This window comes from Syngnathus floridae, chromosome 1 (genome assembly GCF_059516105.1).
Source record: "Syngnathus floridae isolate MCC-2025c chromosome 1, RoL_Sflo_1.0, whole genome shotgun sequence".
Classification (NCBI taxonomy): domain Eukaryota; kingdom Metazoa; phylum Chordata; class Actinopteri; order Syngnathiformes; family Syngnathidae; genus Syngnathus; species Syngnathus floridae.
The window spans coordinates 2,826,489-2,849,240 of NC_142413.1; the positions used below are offsets into that span (position 1 = coordinate 2,826,489).

Genomic DNA, 22,752 nt, shown 5'->3' on the forward strand with positions numbered 1-22,752 from the left:
ATCTAGACTTTTCTGGTTAAATTTGTATTATGAAATATTTGATCATTTAGATTTGGTCAATTAAAAAGTAAAATCTACTAAGGTTGATCAACTTAATTCATGTACAATCACTGCCTTTTAGATGTATTTAGTCACATGGCTGAAACTGACTTCATTCAACATCATTGGACTTAACTGCTTCACTATATTTCCACAAATGCAGTTTTAATCATTGTCATGTTTATGGACAGGCAGGGGTGTAGAACATACTGGACAGAATATTCATTTTCCCTTAAAAGCAAATATTGGGTCTACTTGTTAAAAAAAAAAAAATAAACTTGTGTACTACAGCCTAAACAATTTACAAAGTATTGTCATTTAAACATAGGAAACTTGTGTGCTCAAAGTCCAATAAGTTAACATTTCAGTCAGCATTGAAAAGTCTGGCAGAAATATCATCCAACAGCCAGTCCATTCCTTCCAGAAGGTTCTGTCCCGTCACTGCGCTGCATCCCATAATGCACCAGTGATGGTTCTTGATGTCATCCAGGCCCAATGTCTGAAAGTAAAACAATCGTATCCATCCTCTTTACACAATGGCAGAAAAAATAAGGCTTACCGCTTGAATTGCTTCTTCTGACAAGGCACCAGGTAGATCTTGCTTATTTGCAAACACCAACAACGTAGCGCCGAGTAACCTCTGCGTAGCACAAATGTCAAATCAAATACAGATTGAAATCGAGCACAATATAGGTGGTACCTCCTCCAGCAGCAGCTTGTGGAGCTCCTGCCTGCAGTCCTCCATGCGTTGTCTGTCCGCGCTGTCCACCACCCACACGAGACCATCGGTGCGCTCAAAATAGTTCCTCCAGTAGGATCGCAGCGACTTCTGTCCCCCGACGTCCCAAATGTTCAATTTGTAGCTACAATCACAATAGGAGATATGTTAAATTGGGCATTCTGACGTCACTGACAGAACACCACAGATGATTTGATGCAATCTGTGACCCAGATGATTGTCTAATCCAGATTTCTTACTCTCTGTGCTCCAACGTGATGATCCTGAAGCCCAACGTAGGTGGGATGGTGCTGATGTCCTCGCCATTCAACCTTTTTACGACGGTGGTCTTTCCCGCGTTGTCGAGACCTCTGGACGAGCCAAGTCAAGGAGGAGAACCTACTCATCCACATTGCTATGCTAATTCAACCCTAAACACAAATGCTTCATCGAGTGTTGATACAAGAAAGCGTTAGCATCAAACAGGATACAGAATCAGTAGTCGCATCTCCCGCTCTTTCTGCTTCATCTTCTTCAGAATTGTCAGCAAACCCATCGCGATGCCGTCCTGCTGGACCAATTCTGGATAGTATTTTTATTTTAGAAATCGCTTATTTTCTTTTTGGCGTGATGTTTTAAGTTGCTCGCGCATAGACGCGGAAGTGGTAGACTAGGGAACCGCCCTTACGCGACGTCTATTGGTCAAATTGGCACTTGGAGCACGTTCATTGGTCAAAGCTTTTCCGGCTGCCCCACTGAGGTTGGCCAATGTGAACGACGACTTTTATGTTGCGTTCGGAATACTGGGAACTTTGTCTTCCTTTAGTTGCATTCACAATGGGATTGGAATCAGGAAAATGTGACTTCAAAAAGGGTACCGGTTACAACAACGCTAGGTAACTTAAGAGATATTACTATTTTTTTCCAAATACAAGTTTTTTATTTGGATTTTTCCCCGTTGTCATTAAATCGAGCATACTCACAGTAATGCATGTGTCGCGTTTCTAATGAAAAAATAGATTATATTTTATTGCTTATTGTTATTTGGGAGTTAAAAAAAACTACAGTGTGCTGACGTGCATGGCTTAATTCGACACACAAATTGGATATAATGACGTTGACACAACACGCTTCTTTTTCTATCCCCACGTCCCAGTCGTTTCCTTTTTAGCTGAGCATTTGGCGTCCTTTTGTACACGTAACGGAAAGCGTGACGTTACCGTTACGACTTGAAAACAAGTGGGCGGAGCCACTCGGAGTGGCGGATTAACGCCGATTCTTTAACGCCTCTTCATTTAAAATAAAGAGAAAGTGAAAGCGGAATTTGGGTGCGTCACCCAGTCAGTGACCCGCTAAGGGATTCCAGTCCAAGACTGGAGAGTTCTATGGTCAGAAGCTGAACGTTCGATCCTGAGGTCCAACTCGATGGTGCCTGCACCAGGACGTCAGTGCACCTGGCTGGGTCATTGGTGTTCCCCCTCCCTTGATGGACGCAACAGAGGAGAGCACACCGGGGTCTGTAAGTTCTCCTTCTCTTTTGTAATAAGACAAATTGAACGGATTCACATTCATTCTTTTTGACAAATTAAGTGTTTTTTTTCTACTTAACTTGATTTGCTGGTCATCTTAAGCAAGCTGTTGTCATGTGAGAACTTTCAGTTCTTTCCACATCCTTCTACAAAGATGAACCCATAAACATTTCATCCTGTTTCCTCCCACATTCCAAAAATATGCATTCCAATTTAGTACTCCAAATTGCCCATAGGAGTGAGTGCATGTGCGGAATGTTATTCGTCTCTGTGTGCCTTGCGATTAGCTGGCATCCGGTTCAGGAAGTCCCTACGACCCTTTTGGGGGACAAGCGATATTGGATTGGTATTGATTGAGCAATGTGCTCGTAGCTGTTCCTAATATTTTGGCATGCTCTGTCGAATAAAAAAAATGTATCAAAAAATCAAACAATTGAGACCCCTGTAATTGCCTACCAATGCCACAAGATGGCAGCAAAGCACTAGATTCGTGACTTCAATACATTTCTGTAAGGCAGCAAAGCACTACTTTTATCCAAAAGAAGCTCCTCAACCAATCCAAATTGAACAGATGCTTTTTAAAACACCGTATAAACTATTCGCATATTCATATATGCTTTCGACAAATCCGGCCTTTGGCGGCTGCGCTGCGATCTTGTTGGCAGGAGTGCGAGGCGGTGGCCAACAAGAGGGGCACCAAGAGACGGCTGAAGAACCGAGACGCTGCCCGGAAGAGCCGCCAAAAACAAACAGAAAGGGCGGACGAACTCCACCAGGTTTTAAGCAATTGGCTTTTGATTTGCCTTGTCAATATGTCCACCGCAGTGTGTGTGTCTGTGTGTGTGTGTGTGTGTGTGTGTGTGTGTGTGTGTGTGTGTGTGTGGTGGGGGGGGGTGTAGGGACGAGCGAGGCCATTTCTTGTAAAGCGTATGCTTTAGAAGAAAGGCTGTCGCTCTCAAATAGCACCACCCTTCCTTCCCCTCTCTCTCTCTCTCTCTCTCTCTCTCTCTCTCCACACACACAGATGACATAATTAAAAGATTATTTAGTCAAAGAAAAGAACAACATGTACTATAAGTGTGGGGTAGTGCAATCGTCCACTTAGAGCACCCAACCTTTTTTTCATCCACCTCACACCTTTTCATTGACAAAAAAAAATCTCGAGGCACACTATCACAATTCAAAAGAATCAATATGACAGGTTTACTGTTTTAGACTAGTGCCATAAATATTGTAATAAAAATCAACATGACCGGATTTTGTGTTTTAGACTAGCTCCATAAATATTGCAACAATAAAATCAAAGTCACCGCACCAAGGTAGTTAAAGCGTCGCTATTATCAAAAGCACCCGGCAGCACAGATCTAAACTGAACGTGTGCCGACGCACCACAACATGAAATCTCAAGATTCGCCAATTAGCCACGCATGTGCCATTAGGAAGTGGCTGACCAGGTCATGTGACCAGTGGTTTGGCTCTCCTGATCTGTAATTGATATTAGACAATTTCCCACGGCACAGCTGAACATCTCTCACGGCACACCAATGTGGTTGGGAAACACTAACTTAGAGAAGTTGACATTCAAAAGTTGTGGTGCGTAGTTTCATCCTCAAATTTCACCCAAAACCCCAACATGACATTTTTGTAAGAGTGTAGTAATCCCCCCCAAATACTTTAAGTAACAACCAAATATTTATGTATTAAAGCTTGGTGTACAATGTACGCTGTACGTAATACCAGTGAGGCATATGCAGATATGGTTTTTGTCCACTTGGGGTCGCCATTCTCACGCTTAAGAGTAGGATTGTGTCTGTGCTTGAATGCGTTTTCGGACTTTATTTCTACACGCTTTCAGCTGATCATAGCGAACATCCGTTGTTGTTTTTTTCTCCCCTCTCTTAGGAGCTCCTGACTCTGGAAGCTTCGAATTCCGCCCTGGAAAAGGAAATCAAAGCGTTAAAAAAAGAGATCCGTCACTACAACAGCGCCCTGGAGCGCCACCGGCCCTTTTGTGTCCTCCGAGGTTCCGTGCAGGTGGACGCCCTCCAGACTTCCACGTCTGTCACCTCCAAAGCGGAGCTTGGTGAAAACCCTCATCCAATGCCCTCATCTGATTTAGTCCCTTCCTCCCTGTTTACACACGCTCCTCATTCGCTGTTTAGCAATGACGCCCACATAGAATTGCCCTCGTCCACCTTCTCCACGCTTCAGCCCGAAGACATCCTCTCAGTCACATCTGAAATGTTTCCCATTGAAGATCCAGGAGCGCCGCCGCTCGACCCGCATAAATACGAGAACGCTTTAATATCGGCGCACACCAGCGGCGATGGGACCTCAAAGCCGAGCCAGATAACGCTCGAGTCCCTGCCGTGTTCGATTCCCGTTGCGCCCAACGCTCCAGATGGATTTTTCCCTTTAAACACACCTTTGGTGGAGCTGTACCCGGAAGAGCTGTCGCTGTCTAATTTCCTGGAGGAAAATGATTGGATTCTGAGTGCGGACAATAATCCCACCACTCTTTAAGGTAAAAAAAAAAAAAGGGCGTGGTGGTCTTTTTTTTGGCCCAAGTACCCGTGGAAACTACAGGATTATGACACGGGGCCTATTTACTTTCACTTGTGTTCACTTGTGTTATTTCCTTTTTTCAGGCGGGGGGGGGACACATTCTATGTTCATTTGCATATTTATTTATTTAATCTCAATGAGTAACACTGGCTGTCAACTGATCCACTGATTTCACAGTTATTTTTTGGTGCAATTTTCGCAAAGCAGCTATCGTGACTGAACTAACTAAATGAAGAGTAATAAAAATGGCTTGATTAGAAATAATAGATTTCTGATGCTTCATTTTAAAGGTAAGAGATAAGTGAGCATTTTCAAACTAGTTTCTGAGTAGGGTTTTATAGTAGGCTTAAGGTTTCAGACTACAATTAGGGCTTCAAAGTAGGGTTTTAAAATGGGGTTATGGTTTCAAATTAGATTTTCGAACTCGGTTTGGAGTTTTAAATTCAGGCTTTCAAAGTAGCGTTTTAACTTACATTTAGAGTTTAAAATTGGGGTTTTCATTAGATTTATTTATTTTGTGGTAGAGGTCTTTTTGAAATATGCTGGGAACAATAAAAAAAAGTCATTGGCATTTCATTGCTTTAGAGATTTTTATTGTATGTGGTCAATGAATTCGGTAGCGCCCTCCAGTTTGAGACGCAGACTGACGCCATCTTGTGGTCACAAGTGGTTCTGTCATAGGATGTACGTATATTGTACATCATTACAAAACGTGTAATTTTTTTTTGTAACTAACAAAAGCTGTTCTGTACATGGTCATTTTTTCAATCAAAAAACAGGAACAAGGTGATGTTTTTTTCATTTGTGATGTCATGATGACTTTGCTTTGAGGATTTGTCCCTGAACTAAGAACTGAACAAGTTCGTTAAGTACGGTTTCAAACTAGGGTTAGGGTTTTCAACTAGGGTTTCTAACTAAGGTTACGGTTTTAAACTAGGGTTTCAAACTAGATTTAGGTTTTCAAAGTAGGGTTTCATACTAGGAACAGGGTTTCAAAGTAAGGTTTAAAGCTAGGGTTTAAAACTAGGGTTAGGGTTTTAAAGTAGGGTTTAAAACTAGGTTTAGGGTTTCAAAGGAGGTTTTAAAACTAGGATTAGGGTTTCAGAGTAGGGCTTCATATTAGGGTTTGGGTTTCAAATTAGGGTTTCATACTAGGGTCAGGGTTTCAAAGTAGGGTTTAAAGTTAGTTTGAACCTTAGTTTGAAACCTAGTTTGAAACCCTGGTTTAAAACCTTAACCCGAGTTTGAAACATTACTTTGAAACCCTAACCTTGTCATTTTTTAACAAATACATACATGTTTTATTTTTATTAATTTATTTTTGGCAAATTAAAAAGTGAGAACAGAGTAGGCAATCAGTGATTTGTAACAAAACTGGCCAGAGTTGAATCTTTCAACCCAGCGCTCCACTATTCCACATGCAGTATGGCGGCAAAATTGACCAAAGTTCAGCAATCAAGCTGGGTTTATGGATATTTTCAATGATAAAAGCCCTCGACGGTCACGTGATTTCACGGAAAGCCAAACTTTAATTTACGTTGTAGTTACGCAGCGCACCAGGGGGCAGCGCTGTTTCAACTAGTGGTTTATTTATTTATATATATATATATATATATATATATATATATATATATATATATATATATATATATATACCACTAGTTGAAACAAATCATATATATATATATACACACGCACGCACACGCACAGTCATATGCGGGAGTCGAACTCATGGTCCATGCACACAAGACAGTCGAGTGTACCACGACACTCAGCCATCCCCACGCCCAGTTTATTATCATACTGACTGACGTTTTTGCCAGGCTGAACTCCGATTGGCTTAAGAGGGACATAATGCAAACGCGTCCTGCGCTTCGCTGTTGTTCCGCGTTCGCCTCTTGGACGACGAGTCGCAACTTTGACCGAATACCCTGCTTGACGAAAATCGAAAAACAACTTGATGTTTACAATGAATTTACTTGCATTTGTTTTGGCTGTGCAAATTTACAGCGTGACGCCTGGTAAGTAGGACTTTTCGGTTTCTTATCCTAAAGATTGACGCTCTTGATTTGGAAGTGACGCAGTCATTATTGTTTATTGCTTTCGTTTTCGCCACTCGTCTGTTGAGTCGTTATTTTAAGTTCTTTCACCTGAACGCCCGTTTTGTCACAGTCATACGGGAATACATTGCTATTATTATAAATGTAATAAAGTTGGAAAACTTGAAAATGGCACAAATCAAAGTGATGTGCCCCAGCATAAATATGCAATCGATGAAATATGGAAAAGCCGCGGCACAAGAATAAAATGTTGTACAGGGGAGTCTTTGCAATTAATAATTAACATTTCACAGTCATGGCAATAAAATTGTGTCTAATATTTCAGAAAAAAAAACATTGTATAGCCTCCTTACATTATTATTTCGATAAGAGTCATCATGTCTCCGTAAATTATATAAGGCAGTTCTTTTGTTCAGACAAGTGACATTTATTTAGAATCTAAATAATCTAAGTGAAGAATCTAAGTGGTTCCCAAACTTTTTCAGACTAGCGCCCCCTTGGCTCCCCAGTGAATTCCTAGCGCCCCCCCCCCTGTCAGCAAAGTCAAAGTCTCTTATATTGTCAATTCCTCCGCATGTCAAGACACACAGGTAACATCTAAAAGTGATTCACTTGTCTGAACAATAGGATTGCCTCATCTCATTCGTGGATTTTTTTTTTTACAAATTAAGAAGGTTGGCAAAAGTTACGTCATTCGATTTCGTTCCTCAGTGGATGTCAGTCACTGCTGAGGGGCATCGAATATCTCCCTTAGGGTGTCACACTGAAATCGAACATATTAACAACCGAAAGAAAAAAACATAGGCAGGTTGTCAAATTCGAGTTTGACAAGTTTGTGCGGAAGAACCCGTTTGGAGAAACATGACATTTCCAATTTCAAGTGCTGCAAAGTTCCATCTGCAGGCAGAATCATTGAAAATATGAAGATTGATTTGATCATGTGTGTCATTTTTGTGTTTGTCTTCCAGTCATTCACACGATCAATTATTTCTCGACGGCCTCTCAAGTTGCAAAGCTACCAGAGTACTGGAACGCCGCGTATGTTGACGGCGTTCAGATTCTGCACTTTGACAGCAACCACAGGAAAACAAAAGCGAAACAAGACTGGGTGGACAAAATCACAGAAGATGATCCGCACTACTGGGAGACAGAGACGGCGGGCAGTATTCGTGACGAGCAGGTCTTCAAAGTCAACATTGAAATCGCTAAAAAGCGCTTCAACCAAACTGGAGGTTTGTTTACGTCCAACCTTCTGCTCGTCAAATGACACTTTTTTTGTCACTGCTGGCTTCTCTCTGATCATCGTCCTCGCTGAATCTTGTGCGCCATCCTTTCAGGTGTTCACATGCTTCAGGTGATGCATGGCTGTGAATGGAATGATGAGACTGGGGAGGTTGATGGTTGGGAGCACTACAGTTACGATGGAGAAGACTTCATATCATTTGAGCTGAAGACGATGAGCTGGATCGCAGCACATCCGCAAGCTTTCATCACCAAACTCAAGTGGGACCAATTGGACGGGGACAATCAAGTCAAGAAGCATGTTCTCACTGAGGCGTGTCGTTCTGAGTTGAAAAAGCATGTGAGCAACGGGAGGGACTTCCTGACCAGAACCGGTACATTGTCCTCTCACGCCTTCTCTGCGTCTTTCGAGCTCACACACAATGTCCATCTTTGACGCTCTTTCAAGTTGTTTCTTTTCCTCCATGCACATCCTCCACTCTTCTCTCCATCTTTGCGCGCAGAGCTTCCCAGGGTGTCTCTCCTGCAGAAGACGCCTTCCTCTCCAATCACCTGCCACGCCACGGGTTTCTACCCCAGGACGTCGGACCTCTTTTGGAGGAAGGACGGCGAGCAGATCCACGAGGACGTGGAGATGGGGGAGACCCTCCCCAACCACGACGGAACCTTCCAGACCACGGCCGACCTGAAAGTGGAGCTGACGCCCGCCGCGGAGGGCCGCTACGAATGCGTGTTCAAACTGGATGGCGTCCGGGAGGAGATGGTCACCAAGCTGTACGCCAAAAGCATCCTGAGCAACGCGCGCATCCAGGGTGAGCCACGCGTCGGACACGGCTCGGCGTCACGCCCACAGTCGTTCACGTGTCTCGTTTCCTTGTGAAGAAGAGGAAGACAGGAAGAAGGCGGTGGCCATCGCTGTCCCGCTGGTGGTCCTGGCTCTGGTGGCGATGGCGGTGGCGGTGGGGGTGTTCCTGGCCAAGCGTCCCAAAAGCCAACAAGGTGAACGACGACACAAATGTTTGCTCCGTTTGTGGCGATTCCTAACCTCCTCTCGCTTCTCTTCCATTTCAGCCAATTACGCTCCAGCTTGTAAGTGAGACGTTTTCCGCTTGCTGTTTTGAAAAAATGCCAATGCCTTGAACGTATTTTCTTTTATGCTCCCTCAGCCAGCACCTCATCTTCTGAGAAGGATTGAATGAACCCCACTAAGGTTGAAGGGATGTCTTCTTTTCTTGGGTGCCACGCTTGATTGAATCATCACATTCCAACTTTATGAAATACTTGGAAATGTTTCTTATTTCAAATTGAAGTGCGACAGTTTTTCAAGTGCAGTGAATTGTAATTGTATTTACTTCACTAGTTCTTCCAAATACCGCTAGAGAGAGCCAATATCCCACAAGTAATATCCGCATCACGCGTTGCTTTTTTTTAAGTGCTTTTTTGTTAAGCGAGCTACTGATTAATTTGATACAAGTGTGAGTATCATTATAAAAATGTGTGAAATGAGGTTTCTGGTCACTGTATTGGATATATAATTTGGCAAGGATAAGCAAGAAATTGATGATAAAGAACACGTCTTTTTTCTGTTGTCTTCTAAAAAAAACATACAAAACACATTCCTATTTACAGAAAAGTCCATGTGGAGTTTGTTTTTGATATTTTTATTTTATTTTTGATGTGTATTTTGATCAATAGACAATTCAACTTTAGCAAGTAAACGCATATTTACATACTTGAGAAGCAACAAGTTGAAGAAAATCTTATAGTTCCTGCCCCCTTCCACATAATAATAAAGTAAAACAAGATAATAAGTGCAAAACTTCATCAAGTACAAACCAAACACCTCACGAGAAAATACATACAGAACCAGACAAGAAATAACTCAATTCATAATATAAAGCGAAATGTCGACACTTATGGCTGTCCATATAATCTTCTTGTTCTGTCGTTATAGATTTTTTTCAATTGGAATATATTTATACAATACTTTATCTCATTGAAAAAAGAAGGCACGAATAGAAATCGATGGAACTGAAATTGAAAGGGTGCAGGAAAACAAATTTCTTGGGGTTATAATAGATGACAGGCTGAGTCGCTGAGTCAAACTATGGAGCAGTGTAAGTGAGGAACTCAAGCAAAGTCCAAATATCCACCAGTTTAAAAAAAAATTCAAAAATGTTTTTTTAGCGGGTACAAGGACTAAAAATGGCAGATGGCTACATAAAAGCAAAAATAAAACAGACTAATAAATTGAAAGTGTCAATCAATCAATCAATCAATCAATCATTTGGCTTTTTAAATCCACATACAGCTCCACAGTGACTTAAATTTGGCACTTTAAAGTGTTATTGATTGTATTTGATTTGTATTCATTTCCCCCCTCCTTTTATGTTTGAAAAATGTTCGGAATAATGACTCATCATCATCAGTTACGCATTCAAATAAATCATCGATTGTCATACGTTCAACAGCTCTGCATTTCAAGTCACAGCCAACAAACAGGCCCCTCCCCCCTTCCCCCTCCCTTCTTGTAATTGCCTGCTACACCGCTAAACACAACTAGCACGTCCCAAACAAGGGTCCGAAGAAGGCACCGGCGGCTCCCCTCTCTTCGGTGGAGGAGGTCGATGATATTAAAAAGGCGTTGGACTTCCTCACTGAAGAAGTCTCTGCTGTCAGCCTGGAGCAGAAAGCTATCCGTAAGCTGGTTGAGGAGCTTAAAGCTCTCCGCATCCAGAATGAGGAAAAGGAAAAGAGAATCACCTTCCTGGAAAGCAGGGTTGCCGACCTGGAGCAGTACACCAGAATTAACGATGTGATCATCAACATCAAAGCCCGGTCATACGCCCGAGCATTGGCCGCTGACGAGGGAGGGGAGCCCGGTGATCTGGATGTTAGCTCCACGGAGCGACAGGTGGCTACTTTCCTGCAGTCCAAGGGGATACAGCTGGACTGCGACAACATCGAAGCTCGCCACCCTCTGCCCAAGAGGAGCCCCGGGGACAAATCCGCTGTCATCATGCGGTTTGAGATCGCACTATTAAAACAAGGAAGAAAGTTGAGAGGAGCCGACATCAATGAGCACCTGACCAAGCGCGACGCTGATATCGCCCAAAAAAGCACGCTAGCTACCTGAAGAAGCAGAAAAAATTTCAACACACCTGGACTACAAATTGTAAAATATTTATCAAGCTCAATGGATCACCGGAGGGAGCAAAAGTGCTGATGGTAAGAAGTACCGAAGAGCTGGACCGATACCAATGATGATCATGCAGGACTGTAAGGTAAACGCCACTCACAACCATAACACACACCGAAAGAAGTCAAGCATGTACACTTGAAGACAACAGGAACATAACTCCGAGGATTAATGAACACGACAATCATTTCAATACACTGACCACAGTTCACTGGATATGGAACATGATATAGACCCGGATAACAACTTCTTCAACTCAATCAACAATAAGAAAAGACAGAGAATTTATCAGACAAAGAACTAAAGAGTCAGAAAATAAATACAAACAATATAAGAATAAACTAACTCATATTAAAAGAGCTGCTAGAAAAGAATACCATCATAAAATATTAAATGATCACAAAAATAACACCAAAGAAATATGGAATATAATGAATACTGTCATAAAAAATGGCTCTCAAAAAAATTAATTATCCTAAATATTTTATTATCAATAACACTGAGAAGTGGCTAACAACTTTAATAAATTCTTTGTAAGTGTGGGACCTGATCTGGCCAAACACATTCCAGATCCAGTAACATCTGAGGAGCAGTGGAATAGTTTAATAGACAGGAATCTGAGCGCAATGTTCCTCAAAGCAGCGGATGAGAAAGAAATGATAAAGATCCTTTCCCAATGCACAAACAAGACATCCAAAGACTGTGATGACATTGATATGACTGTTGTAAAACGAGTGAGTGATTCATCATTACTATCGCAATTTTCTAAAATACTGGAAAAACGTTTCAATGACCAACTGGACAAATTCATAGATGAATATAAATTACTCACTGAAAGTCAATATGGATTTAGATCCAACAGAGCAACATCACTGGCACTAATTGACTCAGTGGAGGATATAGACCTAATAGACCTAAAACAATATACAGCTGGGATATTCATAGATCTAAGAAAGGCATTTGATGCAATAAATCATGAAATATTCTTCAATAAATTACAGCGGTATGGCGTCAGGGGGAAACCATTAGAGTGGATCAAGAGCTATTCAACAAAAAGGCAGCAGTTTGTGAAGTTGGGTGACACTTGTTCAACGTGTTTGGACATTACCTGTGGCGTCCCTTAGGGGTCAGTGTTGGGCCCTAAACTTTGTATGTTATATATAAATGATAGATGCAAGGCGTCACATATTTTGAAGATGGTTTTGTTTGCTGATGACACAAATATTTTTTGTTCTGGTAGTGATTTACACACCTTAACAAGACTAATAAATAATGAATTAAGCAAATTAAAGGTATGGTTGGACAGCAATAAATTATCCTTAAAGTCCCAGAGACATCTTTTTTTCCTTCTTCTTCCAATTAGAACGGAATTTGATAGAATGTATAAAGAGAACACATTTGTCGCATTGGAAATTAAAAATGGACATCGATTACTAAGAATAAAGCTAAAATGAAATGCCAGTTTATCGATCGGGTTCCGCACGCAGCCACACAGGTGGCGCCATGACTGTGACGTCACAAATTGTGCATCCGGATCTCAACAAACCCAAACAACATGGCGGATGATAGCGACAGCTCCGTCTCTAGCGGCAATATTAGCATCTTTTTATCCGATTCAGAAACCTCTTTTGACGCAGAAACATTAAAGTTACTGTACTTTACATATAATGTTTCAAGGAAATAGATAAAATAAATACCGGTGAAATAGTATTGGAAAACAAATTGCAAATATTAATAATAAAAGTCCATAACATATGTAACATTAGTACCTTGAGTCTTGGTTTTGGTCTTTTTCCTGATGTTGGCTTGTACTTTTCTATTTACAAGTTTGGGTGTGTCTGTCTGGCTCACCTGTAATATATACAATGCATCACATTAATATCTGTAAAGTAGATTGCATATAAGTATTAACAAAACATTTGCACATAAATGATAAATATAGATATATTCTTGTGCTATATGTTTAGTATAGTAATTTCTTTGTTATCTAACAATTATACATAATCTTGAGAAAACATCAGAAATTCCATACCTTAAACAGATCAATCTTAAACAGAATGCCACATATTTCAATTACATGTGCTTCATTGATTTTATACATTTATTCTTGTTGGAATGAGCCTTTACAAGACAGTTATTTTTTGATAATATTTTGGGCTGGAGAAGGTATTTTTCCAAGGGTAAAATTCCCCATTTGCAATAAGTGATTTATTTTACCCTTGTAGTACAAAGTGTTGTACTTGTGTGGGTATTATAAGGTACCTAGGTCTCATAAATGGTTTTATAGCAGCCCGGCTGGGGGTGGGATGGAGGCAGGCAGGTGGGTTGTGCAGGCATGTCAAACCGCTACCGCTATCCATTAAAAGTTAAAACAAACCAAAATTGCAAAAAATTCAACAAAGGCAAAGCTCTCAAATCATATCTTTAACACTGCGCCTTTGAAAGATTTCACTGATAAAGGTGCATTATAAATGCTGTATTATTTTATAAGGGGGGCATTAGAAAATTTGAAGCAATTTCTGGGAATTTCTGTCTATTAAAATCCTGTCTCCAAGGACCATATCCAGTCTAAATTCCCAACTCTGGGAACTGAGAAGGATGTCTAAAAAATTCATAATATTCATTTATTAATTATTTCCTGATGAGTGATGTCTGCAAAATATTTATTTATTTACTAGTATTATTCTTGGTACAGAGGCCTGACTTAAATTAGGCGAGGTCACGGTCGTTGGTCTTGAAAAAATTGTTGGGACAAAATCCTTTTTGAGCACTAGCTTGCACCGTGTACTTATGCCAAGTTTGTCTTATTTAGTCAAAGAAAAGAACAACATGTACTATAAGTGCGGGGTAGTGCAATCGTTCACTTAGAGCACCCAACCTTTTTTTCATCCACCTCACACCTTTTCATTGACAAAAAAAAATCTCGAGGCACACTATCACAATTCAAAAGAATCAATATGACAGGTTTACTGTTTTGGACTAGTGCCATAAATATTGTAATAAAAATCAACATGACCGGATTTTGTGTTTTAGACTAGCTCCATAAATATTGCCACAATAAAATCAAAGTCACCGCACCAAGGTAGTTAAAGCGTCGCTATTATCAAAAGCACCCGGCAGCACAGATCTAAACTGAATGTGTGCCGACGCACCACAACATGAAATCTCGCCAATTAGCCACGCATGTGCCATTAGGAAGTGGCTGACCAGGTCATGTGACCAGTGGTTTGGCTCTCCTGATCTGTAATTGATATTAGACAATTTCCCACGGCACAGGTGAACATCTCTCACGGCACACCAATGTGGTTGGGAAACACTAACTTAGAGAAGTTGACATTCAAAAGTTGTGGTGCGTAGTTTCATCCTCAAATTTCACCCAAAACCCCAACATGACATTTTTGTAAGAGTGTAGTAATCCCCCCCAAATACTTTAAGTAACAACCAAATATTTATATATTAAAGCTTGGTGTACAATGTACACTGTACGTAATACCAGTGAGGCATATGCAGGTATGATTTTTGTCCACTTGGGGTCGCCATTGTCACGCTTAACAGTAGGATTGTGTCTGTGCTTGAATGCGTTTTTGGATTTTATTTCTTCACGCTTTCAGCTGATCATAGCGAACATCCGTTGTTGTTTTTTTCTCCCCTCTCTTAGGAGCTCCTGACTCTGGAAGCTTCGAATTCCGCCCTGGAAAAGGAAATCAAAGCGTTAAAAAAAGAGATCCGTCACTACAACAGCGCCCTGGAGCGCCACCGGCCCTTTTGTGTCCTCCGAGGTTCCGTGCAGGTGGACGCCCTCCAGACTTCCACGTCTGTCACCTCCAAAGCGGAGCTTGGTGAAAACCCTCATCCAATGCCCTCATCTGATTTAGTCCCTTCCTCCCTGTTTACACACGCTCCTCATTCGCTGTTTAGCAATGACGCCCACATAGAATTGCCCTCGTCCACCTTCTCCACGCTTCAGCCCGAAGACATCCTCTCAGTCACATCTGAAATGTTTCCCATTGAAGATCCAGGAGCGCCGCCGCTCGACCCGCATAAATACGAGAACGCTTTAATATCGGCGCACACCAGCGGCGATGGGACCTCAAAGCCGAGTCAGATAACGCTCGAGTCCCTGCCGTGTTCGATTCCCGTTCCGCCCAACGCTCCAGATGGATTTTTCCCTTTAAACACACCTTTGGTGGAGCTGTACCCGGAAGAGCTGTCGCTGTCTAATTTCCTGGAGGAAAATGATTGGATTCTGAGTGCGGACAATAATCCCACCACTCTTTAAGGTAAAAAAAAAAAAAAGGGCGTGGTGGTCTTTTTTTTGGCCCAAGTACCCGTGGAAACTACAGGATTATGACACGGGGCCTATTTACTTTCACTTGTGTTCACTTGTGTTATTTCCTTTTTTCAGGCGGGGGGGGACACATTCTATGTTCATTTGCATATTTATTTATTTAATCTCAATGAGTAACACTGGCTGTCAACTGATCCACTGATTTCACAGTTATTTTTTGGTGCAATTTTCGCAAAGCAGCTATCGTGACTGAACTAACTAAATGAAGAGTAATAAAAATGGCTTGATTAGAAATAATAGATTTCTGATGCTTCATTTTAAAGGTAAGAGATAAGTGAGCATTTTCAAACTAGTTTCTGAGTAGGGTTTTATAGTAGGCTTAAGGTTTCAGACTACAATTAGGGCTTCAAAGTACGGTTTTAAAATGGGGTTATGGTTTCAAATTAGATTTTCGAACTCGGGTTGGAGTTTTAAATTCAGGCTTTCAAAGTAGCGTTTTAACTTACATTTAGAGTTTAAAATTGGGGTTTTCATTAGAATTATTTATTTTGTGGTAGAGGTCTTTTTGAAATATGCTGGGAACAATAAAAAAAAGTCATTGGCATTTCATTGCTTTAGAGATTTTTATTGTATGTGGTCAATGAATTCGGTAGCGCCCTCCAGTTTGAGACGCAGACTGACGCCGTCTTGTGGTCACAAGTGGTTCTGTCATAGGACGTACGTATATTGTACATCATTACAAAACGTGGTAATTTTTTTTGTAACTAACAAAAACCTGTTCTGTACATGGTCATTTTTTCAATCAAAAACAGGAACAAGGTGATGTTTTTGTCATTTGTGATGTCATGATGACTTTGCTTTGAGGATTTGTCCCTGAACTAAGAACTGAACAAGTTCGTTAAGTATGGTTTCAAACTAGGATTAGGGTTTTCAACTAGGGTTTCTAACTAAGGTTACGGTTTTAAACTAGGGTTTCAAACTAGATTTAGGTTTTCAAAGTAGGGTTTCATACGAGGAACAGGGTTTCAAAGTAAGGTTTAAAGCTAGGGTTTAAAACTAGGGTTAGGGTTTTAAAGTAGGGTTTAAAACTAGGTTTAGGGTTTCAAAGTAGGTTTTAAAACTAGGATTAGGGTTTCAAAGTAGGGCTTCATATTAGGGTTTGGGTTTCAAATTAGGGTTTCATACTAGGGTCAGGGTTTCAAAGTAGGGTTTAAAGTTAGTTTGAACCTTAGTTTGAAACCTAGTTTGAAACCCTGGTTTAAAACCTTAACCCGAGTTTGAAACATTACTTTGAAACCCTAACCTTGTCAATTTTTAACAAATACATACATGTTTTATTTTTATTAATTTATTTTTGGCAAATTAAAAAGTGAGAACAGAGTAGGCAATCAGTGATTTGTAATAAAACTGGCCAGAGTTGAATCTTTCAACCCAGCGCTCCACTATTCCACATGCAATACGGCGGCAAAGTTGACCAAAGTTCAGCAATCAAGCTGGGTTTATGGATATTTTCAATGGTAAAAGCCCTCGACGGTCACGTGATTTCACGGAAAGCCAAACTTTAATGTAGTTACGCAGCCCACCAGGGGGCAGCGCTGTTTCAACTAGTGGTATAAAAACCACTAGTTGAAAAAAAATCCTATATATATATATATATATATATATATACGCACGCACACACACGCACAGTCATATGCGGAAGTCGAACTCATGGTCCATGCACGCAAGACAGTCGAGTGTACCACGACACTCAGCCATCCCCACGCCCAGTTTATTATCATACTGACTGACGTTATTGCCACGCTGAACTCCGATTGGCTTAAGAGGGACATAATGGAAACGCGTCCTGCGCTTCGCTGTTGTTCCGCGTTCGCCTCTTGGACGACTAGTCGCAAGTTTGACGGAATACCCTGCTTGACGAAAATCGATAAACAACTTGATGTTTAGAATGAATTTACTTGCATTCTTTGTTTTGGCTGTGCAAATATACAGCGTGACGCCTGGTAAGTTGGACTTTTCGGTTTCTTATCCTAAAGATTGACGCTCTTGATTTGGAAGTGACGCAGTCATTATTGTTTATTGCTTTCGTTTTCGCCACTCGTCTGTTCCGTCGTTATTTTAAGTTCTCTCACCTGAACGCCCGTTTTGTCACATTCATACGGGAATACATTGCTATTATTATAAATGTAATAAAGTTGGAAAACTTGAAAATGGCACAAATCAAAGTGATGTGCCCCAGCATAAACATGCAATCGATGAAATATGGAAAAGCCGCGGCACAAGAATAAAATGTTGTACAGGGGAGTCTTTGCAATTAATAATTAACATTTCACAGTCATGGCAATAAAGTTGTGGAAAGCGTTGTGTTAAAAACATTGTATAGCCTCCTGAATATTATTTCATTATCATTATTATATTCATTTCATCATCAAGATTCATCATGTCTCCATAAATTATATAAGGCAGTTCTTTTGTTCAGACGAGTGACATTTTTTTAGATGTTACCTGTTGACAGTTTGGACTGTGAGGAAGACTGGAGACACAATCGAAACTGTCAGCAGGTAACATCTAAAAGTGTTTCACTTGTCTGAACAAAAGAATTGCCTCATATTAGTGGATTTTTTTGTGTGCAAATTAAGGAGAATGGCAAAAGTTATGTCATTAGATTTCTTTCAACAGTGGATGTCAGTCACTGCTGAGGGGCATCGAATATCTCGCTTAGAGCGTCACTGAAATCGAACATATTAACAACCGAAAGAAAAAAACATAGGCAGGTTGTCAAATTCAAGTTTGACAAGTTTGTGCGGAAGAACCCGTTTGGAGAAACATGACATTTCCAATTTCAAGTGCTGCAAAGTTCCATCTGCAGGCAGAATCATTGAAAATATGAAGATTGATTTGATCATGTGTGTCATTTTTGTGTTTGTCTTCCAGTCATTCACACGCTCCGTTATATCCAGACGGGCTCTCAAGTTGCAAAGCTACCAGAGTACTGGGAGGCCGGGTATGTTGACGGCGTTCAGATTGTGCACTTTGACAGCAACCACAGGAAAGCAAAAGCGAAACAAGACTGGATGGACAAAATCACAGAAGATGATCCGCACTACTGGGAGAGAAATACGGCGAACAGTATTCATGCTGAGCAGGTCTTCAAAGTCAACATTGAAATCGCTAAAAAGCGCTTCAACCAAACTGGAGGTTTGTTTACGTCCAACCTTCTGCTCGTCAAATGACACTTTTTTTGTCACTGCTGGCTTCTCTCTGATCATCGTCCTCGCTGAATCTTGTGCGCCATCCTTTCAGGTGTTCACATGCTTCAGATCATGTACGGCTGTGAATGGAATGATGAGACTGGGGAGGTTGATGGTTGGGAGCACCTCAGTTACGATGGAGAAGACTTCATATCATTTGAGCTGAAGACGATGAGCTGGATCGCAGCACATCCGCAAGCTTTCATCACCAAACTCAAGTGGGACCAATTGGAAGAGAGGAGTCAATACAGCAAGAATTTCTTCACTGAGGTGCTTCCTTCTGAGTTGAAGAAGCACGTGAGCAACGGGAGGGACTTCCTGACCAGAACCGGTACATTGTCCTCTCACGCCTTCTCTGCGTCTTTCAAGCAATGTCCATCTTTGACGCTCTTTCAAGTTGTTTCTTTTCCTCCATGCACATCCTCCACTCTTCTCTCCATCTTTGCGCGCAGAGCTTCCCAGGGTGTCTCTCCTGCAGAAGACGCCTTCCTCTCCAATCACCTGCCACGCCACGGGTTTCTACCCCAGGACGTCGGACCTCTTTTGGAGGAAGGACGGCGAGCAGATCCACGAGGACGTGGAGATGGGGGAGGCCCTCCCCAACCACGACGGAACCTTCCAGACCACGGCCGACCTGAAAGTGGAGCTGACGCCCGCCGCGGAGGGCCGCTACGAATGCGTGTTCAAACTGGATGGCGTCCGGGAGGAGATGGTCACCAAGCTGTACGCCAAAAGCATCCTGAGCAACGCGCGCATCCAGGGTGAGCCACGCGTCGGACACGGCTTGGCGTCACGCCCAGTCGTTCACGTGTCTCGTTTCCTTGTGAAGAAGAGGAAGACAGGAAGAAGGCGGTGGCCATCGCTGTCCCGCTGGTGGTCCTGGCTTTGGTGGCGGTGGCGGTGGGGGTGTTCCTGGCCAAGCGTCCCAAAAGCCAACAAGGTGAACGACGACACAAATGTTTGCTCCGTTTGTGGCGATTACTAATCTCCTCTCGCTTCTCTTCCATTTCAACCAATTACGCTCCAGCTTGTAAGTGAGACGTTTTCCCCTTGCTGTTTTGAAAAAATGCCAATACCTTGAATGTATTTTCTTTTATGCTCCCTCAGCCAGCGCCTCATCTTCTGGGCCGGACTGAATGAACCCCACTAAGGTTGAAGGGATGTCTTCTTTTTTTGGGTGCCACGCTTGATTGAATCATCGCATTCCAACTGTATGAAATATTTACATTATATATATATATATTTTTTTTATTCGCTGATGGGAGCGCAACCGGACCCCCTGCAGTTTGCCTACCGCCCTGGTGTTGGGGTGGACGATGTAGTGATTTATTTACCGCACAGAACACCGCTTCGCCCGGGAGGATCATGTTCTTCGATTTCTCCAGCGCTTTTAACACCTTCCAGCCGTCACCGCTCAGGGTGAAGATGGGTGTGGACCAGCGCCTGCCTGGCTGCACGGACGACAGACTTCCTCACCGGCAGGCCGCAGTATGTGAGGTTACATCGCTGTGAGTCTGACGTGGTGCGCTGGAGCACAGGTGTCCCCCAGGGTACGGTGCTCTCTCCTTTCCTTTTCGCCCTGTACACTTTGGACTTTACCCACATATAGAAGTTCTCCGACGACACGGCCATTGTTGGATATGTTTCGAAGGGGAACGATCTGGAATACAGGACGGTCATCAAGGACTTTGCCAGCTGGTGTGAGCACAACCAGCTTCAGCTGGACGCCAGCAAGACAAAGGAGATGATTGTGAGCTTCAGGAGGACAGCACCCCACTTCACTCCGGTGAACATCCAGGGATCGGACATTGAGGTAGTGGAGAACTACAAATCCCTGGGTGTTGGCCTTAACAACAGACTGGACTGGACTGATCACACCCACGCCCTGTACAAGAAGGGCCAGAGTCGCCTCCACCTGCTGAGGAGACTGAGGTCCTTGCAGGGCTCTCCTCAGGACCTTCTATGACTCTGTGGTGGCCTCAGCCAAATATGCGCAAATGAAAAAATGCTTTAAAAAGGCGGGGCTTATTGTCTTGAAACGGATTAAATTTTTTCCATTATTTGTAATAGGAAAAATAGATTCGGAATTCGACCGATTGGCTTCTCGAACCGCCTTCTGGAACGGATTGTGGTCAGAAACCAAGGTTTGACTGTATTTTTGCTATTCTTGTTAAAATCACACTTACATGTGAACTGGAATAGATGATAATAAATTATATTTATAACGCACTTTACATTCGGAGGAATCTCAAAGTGCTACATGGCAAGAAAAAACAAGAAAACAAAGCAAGGACAAGTGTAAAACAACTGGACGACGTTTTGGATGTACTGAAGGCTCTGGAGGCTCTTGCTAGGGATCCCGATGAGGAGAGCGTTACAATAGTCTAACCTTGAGGAGATAAAGGCGTGGACAAGTTTCTCAGCATCCGTCAGGGTAAGTGTGAGGCGGAGTTTGGAAATATTCCTGAGGTGGAAGAAGGAGGTTTTGCAGATGTGTTTTATGCGTGACTCTAGGTTGAGTTGAGGGTCCACTTTCACACCCAGGTTGGTGACAGTGGCTGAGAGGGGGATAGTGTGACCGGCGAATGAGATGCTTGTTAATGGGCAGGTATGGATCTGACGGGGAGTGCCAATTAACATGGCTTGGGTTTTGTCAGTGTTGACTTGCAGGAAGCTGAGATTCATCCACGCCTTTATCTCCTCCAGACGCAGGGAGAGGATGGATGAGGGAGATGGAGGAGACTGGATTGTGGAGGGCGGGGAGGTCGAGTTTGAGGTATAGCTGGGTGTCGTCCGCATAACAATGATATGAGATGCCGAACTTCCTGATTATTTTGCCGAGGGGTAGCATGTCGAGAGTGAAGAGGGTAGGACCGAGTACAGATCCCTGGGGGACACCGGAGGTGACAGTGTGAGTGTCGGAGTTTTTCCCTCCCAGGGAAACGTACTCGGTTCGGTTCGAGAGGTAGGACTGAAGCCAGGTTAGAGCAGTGCCAGAGAATCCAGTGGAGTGAAGTTGGCTATGGAGGATATTGTGGTGGACAGTGTCAAATGCAGCTGACAGATCCGACAGAATGAGGAGTGACGGGGAGCCTGCATCGGCAGCCATGAGAAGGTCGTTGGTGACCCTAACAAGGGCTGTTTCGGTGCTGTGGCCAGAGCGAAAACCCAATTTGAAATTTCTCAGCAATTTTATTGCAGGGGAGATGAGTGTGAAGTTGGGCAGCTACCACTTTTTCCAGAACCTTGGAGAGGGACGGGAGGTTAGATATCGGTCTGTAGTTGGCAAGGTTGTCCGGGTCAAGTGAGGGTTTTTGGAGCAGGCGGGTAATGATGGCTGTCTTCAATGCAGGGGGTACAGAGCCAGACTGGAGTGAGAGGTTGATGACATTGGTTATGAGGGGACTAATGGCTGAGGTTTGTTCTTTAATGAGAGCTGTGGGAAAAGGGTCCACGGCACATGTGGAGGGTTTCATCTTTTTGATGATGTCCTCTACCTCCGACTGCGAGATAGGGGAGAAGCAGCGGAGAGGCTGGACTGTCCCGGGTGGAAGGAAGGGGGGTGGAGGGGCCAGAAGAGGAGAGGAGCTGGGTGCTGATGTTGTCAACCTTAGCGGTAAAGAAGGTCATGAAGTTATCGCCCAGTTGACTTCATCAGACGCAGCTCACTGGTGTACCAGGGGGCTGAGCGTGAAAAAGTTTTGTTTTTTGGGGGGGTGTGGATACCTAAAAGTTTGGCCAAAGAGTTATTGTAATGGTCCACTGCCTTGCTGACTGATGGAAAGCTTGCAGAGGAGGAGGAGAGAAGCTGGAGGTCCTGTGCTATAGTGTCTCGGTTGATGTTTTTGAAATTTCTGAATG

At 42.7% G+C, this 22,752-nt stretch overlaps 5 protein-coding genes across 10 annotated transcripts; 4 read left to right on the plus strand and 1 right to left on the minus strand.

The window, feature by feature from the left end:
• Nucleotides 1-183: 183 nt before the first annotated feature.
• On the minus strand, nt 184-1,870 carry arl2 (ARF like GTPase 2). 2 transcript variants are annotated; one of them, XM_088371062.1, is made up of 6 exons: nt 1,741-1,870; nt 1,249-1,339; nt 1,018-1,128; nt 740-902; nt 599-679; nt 184-538 (listed from the first exon to the last, which is right to left on the minus strand). In XM_088371062.1, exons 2-6 carry the CDS (start codon nt 1,311-1,313, stop codon nt 404-406), a joined length of 555 nt encoding a protein of 184 aa, XP_088227188.1. In that variant the 5' UTR covers nt 1,314-1,339; nt 1,741-1,870; the 3' UTR covers nt 184-403. The 2 variants fall into 2 exon arrangements, with proteins under 2 accessions (XP_088227188.1, XP_088227198.1); XM_088371072.1 differs by having other exon boundaries at nt 1,249-1,325; nt 1,741-1,850.
• On the plus strand, nt 1,094-5,119 carry LOC148403331 (uncharacterized). 2 transcript variants are annotated; one of them, XM_088370989.1, is made up of 3 exons: nt 1,094-2,272; nt 2,952-3,062; nt 4,189-5,119. In XM_088370989.1, exons 1-3 carry the CDS (start codon nt 2,183-2,185, stop codon nt 4,807-4,809), a joined length of 822 nt encoding a protein of 273 aa, XP_088227115.1. In that variant the 5' UTR covers nt 1,094-2,182; the 3' UTR covers nt 4,810-5,119. The 2 variants fall into 2 exon arrangements, with proteins under 2 accessions (XP_088227115.1, XP_088227125.1); XM_088370999.1 differs by having other exon boundaries at nt 1,558-2,276.
• A 1,585-nt stretch (nt 5,120-6,704) lies between these two features.
• Nucleotides 6,705-10,409, plus strand: LOC148403332 (class I histocompatibility antigen, F10 alpha chain-like). 2 transcript variants are annotated; one of them, XM_088370820.1, is made up of 7 exons: nt 6,705-6,872; nt 7,880-8,143; nt 8,249-8,527; nt 8,657-8,965; nt 9,036-9,152; nt 9,225-9,242; nt 9,320-10,409. In XM_088370820.1, exons 1-7 carry the CDS (start codon nt 6,812-6,814, stop codon nt 9,346-9,348), a joined length of 1,077 nt encoding a protein of 358 aa, XP_088226946.1. In that variant the 5' UTR covers nt 6,705-6,811; the 3' UTR covers nt 9,349-10,409. The 2 variants fall into 2 exon arrangements, with proteins under 2 accessions (XP_088226946.1, XP_088226937.1); XM_088370811.1 differs by having other exon boundaries at nt 9,036-9,242.
• Nucleotides 10,410-10,710: 301 nt separating this feature from the next.
• On the plus strand, nt 10,711-15,937 carry LOC148403333 (uncharacterized). Its single transcript, XM_088371012.1, has 2 exons — nt 10,711-11,437; nt 15,011-15,937. Exons 1-2 carry the CDS (start codon nt 11,414-11,416, stop codon nt 15,629-15,631), a joined length of 645 nt encoding a protein of 214 aa, XP_088227138.1. The 5' UTR covers nt 10,711-11,413; the 3' UTR covers nt 15,632-15,937.
• A 1,529-nt stretch (nt 15,938-17,466) lies between these two features.
• On the plus strand, nt 17,467-21,120 carry LOC148403334 (class I histocompatibility antigen, F10 alpha chain-like). 3 transcript variants are annotated; one of them, XR_015857464.1, is made up of 7 exons: nt 17,467-17,643; nt 18,575-18,838; nt 18,944-19,222; nt 19,344-19,652; nt 19,721-19,921; nt 19,999-20,441; nt 20,543-21,120. XR_015857464.1 is itself a non-coding variant. In XM_088370849.1 (6 exons), the coding sequence occupies exons 1-6, from the start codon at nt 17,580-17,582 to the stop codon at nt 20,025-20,027; spliced, it is 1,146 nt and encodes a 381-aa protein (XP_088226975.1). In that variant the 5' UTR covers nt 17,467-17,579; the 3' UTR covers nt 20,028-21,120. The 3 variants fall into 3 exon arrangements, 2 of the variants coding, with proteins under 2 accessions (XP_088226975.1, XP_088226987.1); XM_088370849.1 differs by having other exon boundaries at nt 19,999-21,120; XM_088370861.1 differs by having other exon boundaries at nt 17,470-17,643; nt 19,721-19,831; nt 19,999-21,120.
• Nucleotides 21,121-22,752: the final 1,632 nt, after the last annotated feature.